The 12,633-nt window shown below is 31.5% G+C and overlaps 6 protein-coding genes across 6 annotated transcripts; 2 read left to right on the top strand and 4 right to left on the bottom strand.

Moving 5' to 3' along the window:
• Window positions 1–98: 98 nt before the first annotated feature.
• Window positions 99–1,298, bottom strand: SCDLUD_002236 (alkene reductase; the record flags this gene model as incomplete). The annotated part of the gene is made up of 1 exon (XM_046081558.1): window positions 99–1,298. One exon carries the CDS (start codon window positions 1,296–1,298, stop codon window positions 99–101), a length of 1,200 nt encoding a protein of 399 aa, XP_045936342.1.
• Window positions 1,299–3,376: 2,078 nt separating this feature from the next.
• On the top strand, window positions 3,377–4,303 carry MIR1 (Mir1p; the record flags this gene model as incomplete). Its single annotated transcript, XM_046080623.1, has 1 exon — window positions 3,377–4,303. One exon carries the CDS (start codon window positions 3,377–3,379, stop codon window positions 4,301–4,303), a length of 927 nt encoding a protein of 308 aa, XP_045936341.1.
• A 684-nt stretch (window positions 4,304–4,987) lies between these two features.
• On the bottom strand, window positions 4,988–5,945 carry YRA2 (Yra2p; the record flags this gene model as incomplete). Its single annotated transcript, XM_046080624.1, has 2 exons — window positions 4,988–5,518; window positions 5,871–5,945. 2 exons carry the CDS (start codon window positions 5,943–5,945, stop codon window positions 4,988–4,990), a joined length of 606 nt encoding a protein of 201 aa, XP_045936340.1.
• A 304-nt stretch (window positions 5,946–6,249) lies between these two features.
• Window positions 6,250–8,394, bottom strand: DOA1 (Doa1p; the record flags this gene model as incomplete). Its single annotated transcript, XM_046080625.1, has 1 exon — window positions 6,250–8,394. One exon carries the CDS (start codon window positions 8,392–8,394, stop codon window positions 6,250–6,252), a length of 2,145 nt encoding a protein of 714 aa, XP_045936339.1.
• A 451-nt stretch (window positions 8,395–8,845) lies between these two features.
• SAC1 (phosphatidylinositol-3-phosphatase SAC1) lies at window positions 8,846–10,735 on the top strand (the record flags this gene model as incomplete). The annotated part of the gene is made up of 1 exon (XM_046080626.1): window positions 8,846–10,735. One exon carries the CDS (start codon window positions 8,846–8,848, stop codon window positions 10,733–10,735), a length of 1,890 nt encoding a protein of 629 aa, XP_045936338.1.
• Window positions 10,736–10,941: 206 nt separating this feature from the next.
• TRP3 (bifunctional anthranilate synthase/indole-3-glycerol-phosphate synthase) lies at window positions 10,942–12,429 on the bottom strand (the record flags this gene model as incomplete). The annotated part of the gene is made up of 1 exon (XM_046080627.1): window positions 10,942–12,429. The coding sequence occupies one exon, from the start codon at window positions 12,427–12,429 to the stop codon at window positions 10,942–10,944; it is 1,488 nt and encodes a 495-aa protein (XP_045936337.1).
• Between the last annotated feature and the right edge of the window lie 204 nt (window positions 12,430–12,633).

Genomic DNA, 12,633 nt, shown 5'->3' with positions numbered 1-12,633 from the left:
ATAAAAAATGTTTAAAAAAAAAATCTTTCCTAACCAAAGTCATTAAAACATATTATAAACATATATATATATATATATATATATATACTGTACTAATCTCATTTCCAACCCAATTTAACTGCTTCACTGTAGGTAGGGTAATCGGTATAACCCTTGTCAGTAAAAGCATAGAAAGTAGATCTATCATATTTATTCAATGGCAATCCCTTCTCTAATCTGTCAATCAAATCAGGATTAGAAATAAAAAATCTACCATAACCAATTATGGTTCTGTCATCCAAATTGGCATCACGTTCGGCAATCTCAGGGTTTAAGGCATAGTTACCAGCTCTAATAATGTTCCCCTTCCAGATAGAATAAACAAAATCGTTTGTACCATCTTTATATTCATTCGAACCTTCTGGATCAAAGGGATTCACAACTCTTGGTTCCACTAAATGAATAAAAGCTAATCTTTTCCCATCCCTGGCTCTCTTTTCTAATTCACCAATCACATAGGCAAATTGTGCTATCAAAGTTGGATCAGATCCTCCAGACATAGTACCAAATTTACCATAGGGAGAAAATCTGACACCAACTTTTTCATGGCCAATGGCTTCAACAACTGCATCAACAACTTCTAAAGTAAAGCGTGCTCTGTTTTCAATGCTACCACCATATTCATCGGTTCTTTTGTTGGAAATTGGATCCAAAAATTGGTTCAACAAATACCCGTTGGCACTGTGGATTTCTACACCGTCTGCCCCAGCAGCAATAGAGTTTTTGGCAGCTTGGACATACTCCTTGATGTATTGCTTGATTTCCTCTTTAGTGATTCCATGCTGAGGATTATTGGATTTCAAAGCTCTCTCTTTGCTTTCCTCATCCATGTAAATCCCATCAGAGGCAGAATCGTAACGCAACCCGTCCCTAGCTAAATTGTCAGCAAACGCTTGTCTACCTAAAACCCACAATTGCACCCAAACAAATGACTTATTTTCATGAATCTTACCAAAAATTTTTCTCCATTGCACAAGTTGCTCTTCACTCCAAATACCTGGCGCATTGTCGTACCCACCACATTGTGCTGAAGGGAAAGCACCTTCGGTGATAATGAAAGAACCTGGTCTTTCTGACCTTTGACTGTAATACTCGACTGCCCAGTCCTTATTTGGGATATTGCCCGGATGATGTGCTCTCATTCTTGTTAAGGGAGCCATGGCTATACGTTGAGGCAACTCATTGTTCCCAACTTTGATTGGTTTAAATAAATTGCTGTCTTTTAAAGCAACTGGTTTAAAATCTTGAATAAATGGCATTCTAAAAAAAAAGTTTCCTCTATATTCTTCTGGTATTTTTCTGAACGTTTACTTCGTTTATGAGATCGGAACTTTATTCAATTAACACTATCTTCCCGTCTCTTTAGATAATATCTAAAAAAAATGTTTTTATTTCTTTTTTTTTTTTTTTTTTTTTTTCCAATCCACTTATTTATATATATATATAATTTGTTTTCGTACAGACTAGAAGAATAGAAGTAGTTGTAAAATTAAATAGAAGAAGAGAGAAATATCTGTTTTTACTTGTACACGTATATCACGAGATTTTTTTTTTAAAAAAAAATATCTGTTCTTTTGTTTTGAATTTCTTGATTATATTTTGTCAAAAAAAAATATTCAAAAAAAAAAAAAAAATAAAATAAATAAACGTTTGCTTAGTAAGCAGAAGCTAATTACTGTTTAGTCGCTTCAATATTTATTTGGATATAATCATCTTAAAGGCATAATTTTTTATTTCTTCGCCAAAATCTGTTTTTAAGATCTGTGAATATGTTTATTCGTTATAACGTCAGAGGACATTCGTATAAATTACTGTTATAGAAAACAATGTAGTATAAAAAAGCACCAGGGCATCCACTAAAAATTTGCATACATGTCGTATACGTTTAAAGAAAGTTAAAGTTCTTAGCAAATATAATATGTGTTACTAACCCGTTTACTTGTTTTCTTTATATCTAAATTTCCTCTTATAAATATGAAGACGAGGGCTATTGTTTATAAAATAAAATAAAATAAAATAAAATAAAATAAAAAATGCATCTTTGTTTATAAACACTTAAGGGGTACAAAAAATCTTTGAAACTATATTTGTCTGTTTTTTTTTCCTATCCCATTCAAGTTCTAAGTTATTAGATTCATCCTCGATTGCATTAACAATTCTACTAATATTTCGTTCATCGTAGGGTAGCTTGTTTAGCTAGTTGGTAATTATGAAACTATTCCTTATGTTAAAAATAATAGCATAATTCACAGACAGAATTGTTTAACTATCACCAAAATCCATATATATATATATATTAGTTGGAGGGGGAGGGTAAGTAATATTACTTTTTAATCGGAATTATGCAGTGCATTAAATACTAATGTAACCCGGATACCCACCGAAAAGCGACTCTTTTTCCATTTCTCGGTATTTTGCTGCGGCATACAATAAAAGCACATCTTGCTCTCCACCTCCCAATGATTTTTTTTTTTTTTTTTTTTTTTTTTTTAATATAGTTGGGGTTATTATGTGTGCCGCTCATAGTGAAATATTTCAGCCAATCAAATTGATTTGAAAAAGAAAAATAAATTGCAAAAAATTCACAGAAAAAAAAAGAAAATAAATAAATTACAAAAAAAACCCAGGTTTTTTTGTATATGAAAAACACCCAGATAGTAATAAAAGAAAAAAAAGAGGGCAAAAATGTAACTTTTTCGTTTCTCTTTTTCATTATTATTAAAGTTATTTTGATTTTATTTTTAAAAGAGGGATATATCGACATAATACATAAATATAACCGATATTTTGACATATCGCTTCTAAATTGCTAGTAAAAACTTCAACCAGCTGTTCAACTGTAAAAGGCTAATCAACTTTCTTGCTATTGCTTACAACACACGTAATTTAAGAGATCTATATTATTTACTATTTTGGTCCCATATCTCCTAGAAACTGCCGCAGCAAAAATATTTGTGTACTTTTTTTCTTTTTTTCTTTTTTTTTTTTTTTTTTTTATAAAAAAAGTTTTTCTTTTTTTTTTTTTTTTTTTTCCTTTCATATATATAAAAGTATTTTGTAACTCTTTTCCCAAATTGATTTCTGATTATTTCTTCTTTTCTTCTTCCTTGGAAGATGCATGCGAGAGCTACTCAGTTATTTAATTTCTCTATACTCTATCACTTCTTGATTTATTAATTTATAGTTACAGTTTCCTTTTCTTCTAAAACAAGTAATCGTTATAATAAAAAAAAAAAAAAAAAAAAAAACAAAACAAACTCTACTCCGCTTGTTTCAAGATATATAACCCAGCTAATTCCTAGTTTAACCCTCAAAACAACAAAAATAAAAATAAAAAATGTCCGATTACAAAGTTCCTGAATATACATTCACTGATTATGCCAAGTTTTGTTTGGCCGGTGTTTTCGCTACAGGCTCCACCCATGGTGCTTTGACTCCAGTTGATGTTGTCAAAACTAGAATCCAATTGGAACCAACTGTTTATAACAAAGGTATGGTTGCCACTGTTAAGAAGATTGTTGCTGAAGAGGGCGCTGGTGCTTTGTTAACTGGTTTTGGTCCAACTGTTTTAGGTTACTCTATCCAAGGTGCTTGTAAATTTGGTGGTTACGAAATCTTTAAAAAATTATTCATTGACCATTTAGGTTATGAAACCTCTTGTAACTATAAGAACTCAATTTACATTGGTTCTGCTGCCATGGCTGAATTTATTGCTGATATTGCTTTGTGTCCATTGGAAGCTACCAGAATTAGATTAGTTTCTCAACCAACTTTTGCTAATGGTTTAGTTGGCGGTTTCAGTAGAATATTGAAAGAAGAGGGTGTCGGCTCTTTCTATTCCGGTTTCACTCCTATCTTGTTTAAGCAGATTCCATATAACATTGCCAAGTTTTTAGTCTTTGAACGTGCTTCTGAATTTTACTATGGTTTTACCGGTCCAAAAGAAAACTTGTCTAAAGTCACTAATACTTTAATGACTTTGGCTTCTGGTTTGACTGCTGGTTTTGCTGCTGCTGTTGTTTCTCAACCTGCTGATACATTATTATCCAAGGTTAACAAAACTAAGAAAGCTCCAGGTCAATCTACCATGGGTTTGTTAGTTCATTTGGCCAAGCAATTGGGTTTCTTTGGCTCTTTTACCGGTTTGCCAGCTCGTTTGGTTATGGTTGGTACCTTGACCTCCTTACAATTTGGTCTCTACGGGTCTATTAAATCTGCCATCGGCTGTGCACCATCTGTAGAAATTGCTGGTAAGGGTCATTAAATAGAGTAAAGAAAATAAAGTGAAAGACAAGGGAGGGGGGAAGAAAATGAGAAATAGACTTGCATTATGTTATATTTTGTTTTTTGTTTTTCCAGTATATTTGAGAGAAAAAAAAAATTGTTTCTCCCTTTTTGTGTTAGTACTACATTAATTCATATTCTGATCTGTAAGTAAATTTTTTTTCTTATTTAGTTATTTGTTTTTATTCATTATATATCCACTATTCCTTCGAAAATTTTTTTTCCCCTTTATTTTATGTAAATATGGTAAATTATAATGAAATTTGTCGATATGTGCATGGATTTGGTAAAGATCAAGTATTTTATATTTATATGTATATTAGAATTTTAGTAGGTCCAATTATTGTGTCATGTATTTTTGGATGAACTTTAGTAGAAGTTCTAAGGGTAACATTAAAGCATTGTAATTTTTTTTTTTTTTTTTTTTGCTCATAATAGATTTTCAATAGTTTCTGTTATAATTTTATTCCTAGGTATAAAATTTTATTAAAGATGCTGCATGATATGCCACTTTCAAAACCACAGCTTGTTAACCACGTTGTTTCTTGAGGGCGTTCGGTCAAAATAAAAATAAAACGTTTAAATATTTAATATAATCTCTATACACACATACATATATATACGAAATACTTATTTATTCATAAAACCTCATGTGGTGTACAATTTAACTATTCATATATTCATCCAATTCCCTATCTAACTGGTTCTGATTAGCCCTAGAGTTGATACTAGTGTTATAACCACGACCACGTGAATTGCGATTGCCTCTTCCCCTAGGTCCTCTTGGACCAAAACTTTTATTTATTCTACCTCTAGACGAGGAAAAACGATTAGAAACCGTTCTTCTTGCTTCTTTTTCAAATATTTCGACAATAATAGCCTTACCCTCCAATTCTTTACCATTTAATCGATCTACTAATTCTTGCATGACACTTTCATCATCAAAGGTGATTATCGCAGTTCTTTCATCCTTATGATCAAAAAATGAAGCTTGATACTTCGTCTCCGGCACAATATCTTTTATTAAATCTTCAATTAAAAAATCAGATGTAGATAATGGAATATTTTTAATACGTAGCTTCTTTTTAGCTGCTTTAGTTTCATTATTATCCCCTACCCTTAATCTATATGTATTAGGATCGTAGTCTCTCGCATCTCTGTGCATATCAGGTAAGCCCAATCTCTTTCCTAGCCCCTCTCTCAAATCACGGCGACGATAATACGTAACTTTGCGTGCAGGTTCCTTTATGTTGGATATAACATTATAATCTATTATTATTGATCTTTTTTTTTTTTTTGTTTTCTGTTTGTCTTTTCATTTTAAAAATTTTTCATTTGAATTTTAACTTAAAAAAAGAAAAAAAAAAAAAAAAAAAAAAAAAAGAAAAAAAGGTATCGAAAAATAATAAATATTTGTGTATAAGTCTGTTAGTAACATTTTACTGTATATTAATCTTATTATCGATATGTAAGTTGAAATTGAAGGGAAATATTTGCATTAGGAATATGATGTTAAAGAAAAAACGCAGTTACTGGTTATTACATACCTGAGTATATTCTTTTTCTTGTTGCTCTTGATTGGTACTATTGATAATCTGGTCTAAAGATTCTTCAACCGACATGTTGGTGTTATTTTTAGTTCTTGTTGTTGATATTGTTAAAATTATTGGTTTTCATTTTTTTTTTTTTTTTTTTTTTCTTTTGTTAAAAAGTAATGAATAAAGGAATAAAGAAGAGTGAAAGTTACAAATTGGGAAGTTTTTTTTAATTTTTATGTATATTATTTTTTTCCCTTTCGCAAACAAAAAAAAAAAAAAAAAAAAAAAATAGAAACTTTAAACAAAGTACAAAACGTAAATACATACATATATACTTGTAAAATACAAAAGTTTAATACCCATAAACAAATACGCAAATAAACTTATATTACATAGAACTTAAATCATCAAATACATATGAAAATCGCTTTTCGGTACCATATCTTGCTTTAACGTCTTTAATCCAACTAATACTGGAATAGTATTGTAGCAAAGAATGCTCTATCGTGGCTAAGTTACCAAATGCAATCAATAATCTATAAGACGCCTCCTCAGAATCTAAAACTAAATGACTACTACCATATTTATTATTTAAAACGTCAGCAATGGTAGGAATTAATTCGTACTTGTTCTCCCTTAAAATCAAAACAGTATAATTGTAAACTAAACTAGAAATAGCTATAGCCATTTGTGGTTTTTGTCTAAAATTTTCACTGTATTCAGAATCAATAACAGAAAAAATAGATTCGTAAATACTTGGTGAAGACATTAACTCTAATCCCCAGTCACTATTTTGAAATATATTCACTAAAGATCTTACTGTTAACATTTTTACTACCAAACTTTCACTAGTTAGACCTTCAGTGATGAATTCAGTTAAATTATCAGGACTGGGCAAATAAGGTACAATTATCCTCAGGATATCATATGCAGGAACCTTCTGCTTCCAATTAGCCCTAATAATGGCAGCGTTAGTCCATAAAAAGTCAACATTCGTAGCGGGATTTTCCAATGCAATCCTCAATTCATTTAAAGTTGGTTCCTCAAAATTATTTTCCTCGTTAGAATTTAATTTGCAAATACCACTATACAGTTTATCAACATTAAAATTGTCCAAGGAAAGAAAATTTTCCTTCGATGGCAAAATATTACTCACTTTTACCTTATTTTCTTTGGTGCTTAAATCTACACCACCAGTGTTTTTAATGATAAATCTAACAACTTGATCTTTAAAAGAAGCTGGCAAATCATATTTTGCTAAAAATTGTTCTGCAACATCATAGGGATTATCATTCGCATTACATGGTAACTTTAATGGCGGTTTACCCTCTTCAACGTCAACATCAAAAACATAATCATATGTTTGACCTTCAAACTCAACTTTTGACTCGTTTCCAGATGACCCAACAACATCTCCAATCTTACCCCAAACTCCACTTGAATATTGGTGTGCCTCAATTGCACCGGTGGGTGTTTTAACTGCAACTACTTGCCCCTCTTTTTTTCCGGGAAATTGTAAAACTTCGTACGGTGACAATTTTGTTTCATCTATGCCTAATGTCTTTGAATTTATTGCTGAGTTTTCAACGGATGATCTAAATTTTTCAAGTTCTAAATCTGAAGCAAACCTTGATTTTTCTTGGGTAAAAACTCTTATTAGGTGATCACTGCTTCCGGCTACAATGTCGCCATTGTTTAACTGGACAACGGACCAAACAGAAATCGAGGGTACCGTAATGACCTGTAGTATGTTACCTGTTTCCAAATCCCATATACGAATGGACCTATCTTCCCCACAACTGATTATTTTTTTATCCTGAGCAAAAATTGCTTGATATACAAAGCTTTCATGACCCAAAAATTCCTTCAAAATCTTCCCATCAAAATCGCAGTATTTAATGGTACCATCATTGGAACTTGTTATAAAATGGTCGCCAAGTACATCAATTGACCTAATTACATCAGTGTGCAAGTGTGTAAAAGTCGATACACATTTATCATTTTCCCAAATCTTGACTGTTTTGTCAGCAGAACAAGTTATAAATTTATGTTTGTTGATAAATTTAGCATCCCAAACAGAGGCCTCGTGGCCAACCAATCTGTACAAAGGTTCTCCATTTTGCCAAACAATCGCAGTTTGATCCCAACTACCACTAATTATGTAATCATCTCCGTCATCAGAACTATAAGAAGAAAGAGCACATACATTTTTTGAGTGTCCAATTAAACTGAAAAGTGGCTCATTATTATTTTCTTCTTGACTTGATAAATAAGGAAAGCCTTGAATAATGACTTCAGTGCCGCCACAATATAAAATGCCATCGAGAAAACATAAGCTATTGATAAAAGCGGTAGTATGATGAACAAGTAAAGATTTCCATTCGTTGCTACTAGCGCCATTTATATTGTCTTGCATCCAAGTTCTAACAGAACCATCTCTTGAACATGAAGCAAAAGTGGAGGCGTCGATTGCAATTAAATTTCTAACATCTTGGTCGTGACCTTCCAAGGTTGCAGATAGTGTGTAAGCCATTGTGTGTGTGTTATTATATAACTTTGCTATAAGTTATTATCAGCGTCACAGGTAGTTTATACAGGTGATAATGAAAGGAAGAAAGAAAAAGATAGGCATAAGTGGCAATTATTTTCAGCTGTATAAAACCTCCCTTGTTTTTATTTTTTTTTTTACCCGAAGGAAATAAATAATTGTTTATTCTCGTAGATAAAAAAAAGAAAAAAAAAAAAAAAAAAAAAAAAAATAATTTTCCGGTTAAAAAAAAGTCGTTAATAGTAAATTATCATAATTGTATTCGAGCGCAACTTATACTAAATGGCTTATTTATAACTATCCAAAAGATATTCGTAAAGATTTTGTAAAATATCTATTTTATTATAAAAATAGAGAAAAAAAAGAATCCAAAAACAAAAGAGTTAATAATTTCTCTTCCTTAGACACACACACCCCATTTGAGACCATATAAAATATGTCCTCGCCTTTAATTTTAGCCAAAACAAAGGATAGACTTTACTTCAAACTGGCTACCGCTAGTGAAAAAGATACCTCTCCAATTTTATGTTTTTCAGAAAAATTCCATAATGAAACCTCCATGTCTATCGTTGATGATTTTCCAGAATTTGGTAATATTCAAAAAATTGCAGGTATTATTGGTAGTATTACCTTGAAGATTAACACATATGTAATCATTGCCAAAAGAGTTGATCTCACTGGTGTTTTGAACGGTCATAAAATATTCAAAGTAGTTGAAAGTGATATTATCCCTATTAACAGAGATATCAAACCAATTAAAGAGGAACGTGAATACTTAAAGTTATTAAATCAACATTTGAACAATGCAACATTATTTTTTTCTTACACTTACGATTTGACTAATTCTTCGCAAAGAAATAATGAATTATTAGAAAATTCAAATGGATTAACTTGGAAAACTGCTGACAAAAGATTTTTTTGGAATTACTATGCTACCGACGGTTTGCGTAATTTAGTTGCAAAAGAGGAAAATCCTCAGTTTAACAAGTTTGTTATTCCAATGATTTATGGTTATGCTAAGATAGTAGAGTCTACTTTTAATAACCACGATATCTCTTTAGGGTTAATCACTAGGAGAAGTATCTACAGAGCAGGTACTAGATACTTTCGCCGTGGTATTGATGAGCATGGCAACGTGGGTAATTTTAATGAAACAGAGCAAATTTTAGTTGTAAACAAGTCAAACAGAGCTTATGACTATTATTCCTTTTTACAAACGAGAGGATCGGTACCAGTGTATTGGGCCGAAGTCAATAATTTGAAGTATAAGCCCAAGTTATTTGTGAGCGAGCAGAGTTCTTTGGAAGCAACTAAAAAGCACTTTGATCAACAAGAAAAATTGTATGGCGAAAACTACTTGGTTAATTTAGTCAATCAAAAGGGGTATGAATTACCAGTCAAACAAGCCTATGAAAACATAGTTGACCAATTGAATGATCCAAAAATTCATTATGTTTACTTTGATTTTCATCATGAATGCCGTAAAATGCAATGGCACAGAGTTAAGTTATTAATTGATCATTTGAAAAAATTAGGCCTAACAAATAACAACTATTTCCACAAAATCTGTGATGGTCAGTCTTCTAAAGTTGTACAAACACAAAATGCAATTGTTAGAACTAATTGCATGGATTGCTTGGATAGAACTAACGTTGTTCAAAGTGTATTAGCTCATTGGGTTTTGCAAAACGAATTTGAAACTGCTGGTGTTGTTGAAAAGGGTAATCCATGGGAATCTGAAAGTAAGGATTTATTGTTTGAATTCCAAAACTTTTGGGCTGACAATGCTGATGCAGTTAGTTGTGCATATTCGGGAACTGGTGCCTTGAAAACTGATTTTACGAGAACCGGTAAGCGTACATATCTGGGTGCTTTTAATGACTTGGTCAATTCAATCTCACGTTATTACCAAAATAACTTAACTGATGGCCCAAGACAAGACAGTTATGATTTGTTTTTAGGTAACTTCAAACCATATGAAGATAGTACAGTTACACCTTTCGCCGATAGAAGACCAACTTTAATTCAATCATTACCAACAGTTATTTACTGTTCTTTTATTGTTTTAGTTGCAACTGTTTTCTTTCCTAAAGATCAAAATTTTACTTCTACTAGAAATTTAGGGTTCTTTGTAGGCTCTGTTTTAACATTGCTAGCTTCTTTTAGATACATTACGAAAAATGGCATCCAATATGTTAATTGGCCAAAACTGTGTGACCTTGGATTCTTAACGGCAATTGAAACGGCTGATTCTAATGGTCAATTTACTGGTGTTCATTTTGAAGTTTCATCTAAATTTTTGAAAAATGTTAGTAAAAAAGATTGATTTTTATTTTTGTTTTTCATTTTTTGCCTTTCATTTTTTGCCTTTCATTTTTTGCCTTTCATTTTTTTTTTTTTTAAAGTTTTTTTTAAAGTTTTTTTTATTGTTAGAGTAGAGATATATAAGTAGACATATATATATATATATATTTATAGTATCAGAAAAAAAAAAAAAAAAAATTACGACAAATTCGTCAATGGATTAATTCATCAACAGGTTAATTTTTCAATAAAGCTTGAAACATCGGGCGCTTTCATTAAAGCTTCACCAACTAAAAAGCCTTTAACACCCTCTTTTTTATATTTATTAGTATCTTCTGGAACTGTAATACCTGATAATGCAACCAAAATAGTCCCAGATGGAACATCTTGAACTAGAGAACTTGTTGTATTCAAATCAACGTGGAAGGAATGTAAATCTCTATTGTTCACACCAATGACTTTTGATCCAATTTTGATTGCTAGTTGCAATTCGGTTTTAGAATTGACTTCTACTAATGGTTCCATTTCCAATTTTTTAGAATAATCATAAAGTTCTTTCAACTCTTGCTCAGTTAACATTTTAACAATTAACAAAACTGAATCAGCACCAGCCAAACGGGCTTCCAAAATCTGATACTTGCTAAAAATAAATTCTTTTCTCAATATACAAGGTCTGTCATTTTTGTTTCTAACATATTCGAGATCCAAGGCTCTTCTCACATTCACTAAATCTTGTAAACTACCTTTAAACCAATGTGGTTCTGTTAAAACAGATATGGCAGAAGCACCAGCACGAGCATATTTCAAAGCTTGCTCGGATGAAATAGCCTTTATGTCAATATTACCCTTTGAAGGGGAGGCACGTTTTACTTCAGCCAAGACAGATGCCCTTTTTCCATTTGGTGGAGTCGACAATTTTGTGTAGAAATTCTGAACTGATGAAGCTAATCCCAAATTAAAATTAAATTCTAAATCTTTCATTGTAAATCCAGGTGTTTCTGACAATTGTTTCACATCCTCTTTCCGCTTATTATATATTTCATTTAATATAGAAGGCTTTTGAGATATATTCGAATTCTTAGAGTTTTCTGCACCATTAGCAATATTTTGATAATATTCCTCCCAAGTCTTTCCTGAAATTTCCAATATATTTCTAATCATCAAATGACCTTCCTCTGTTAAAATAGATTCAGGGTGAAATTGGACACCTTCGAGAATATACTTCTTATGCCTTACACCCATTACAACACCATTGTCTGTTGTCGCCGTAATCTCAAAACAATCGGGTAAACTTGGTTTATCAGCTGCTAATGAGTGGTATCTTGTTACTGCAACACCTTGTGGAACATTTTTAAAAAAACCTTTACCATCATGAGTAATTGAAGAAGTTTTTCCATGAACAATTTCACCTGCGAACCCAATACTACCACCTAATGTTTGGATCATGCATTCTTGGCCCATGCACACACCGAAAATTGGGATTTCCCCCATTAATTCTTTTATAACGTCACATGAAATCCCTGAATCGGTTATGGGATGGCCAGGACCAGGAGAAATTAAGATAATATCATAATTTGACCTTCTTATTTCCTCTATTGTGATTTTATCGTTACGAAAAACTGAGACATCAGCACCTTCCTGGCATAAGTATTCATAAATATTCCAGGTAAAGGAATCATAATTATCAATCAAAAGGACACGCTTATGAGTGGACATTTTTATTTGTTGATTATTGTTTTTGTATTTTTTTTTTTTTTTTTTTTAAGTAAAAGAGGACTGAAAATAATCTTGTTAAGGAAATATCAGCAACTGAAAAAAAAAATATAAAAAAAAAAAAAAAATGAAAAAGTGAAAATATTGAGTCATAAAAAACAAGCAACCGTACCTTTTAACGTTCGTTGCTTTCAATAAATTTCATCC

Source organism: Saccharomycodes ludwigii, chromosome II, assembly GCF_020623625.1.
Source record: "Saccharomycodes ludwigii strain NBRC 1722 chromosome II, whole genome shotgun sequence".
NCBI classification, from domain to species: domain Eukaryota; kingdom Fungi; phylum Ascomycota; class Saccharomycetes; order Saccharomycodales; family Saccharomycodaceae; genus Saccharomycodes; species Saccharomycodes ludwigii.
Note: the sequence above shows the minus strand (reverse complement) of the source record. Positions and strands in the feature narration are given on the sequence as shown.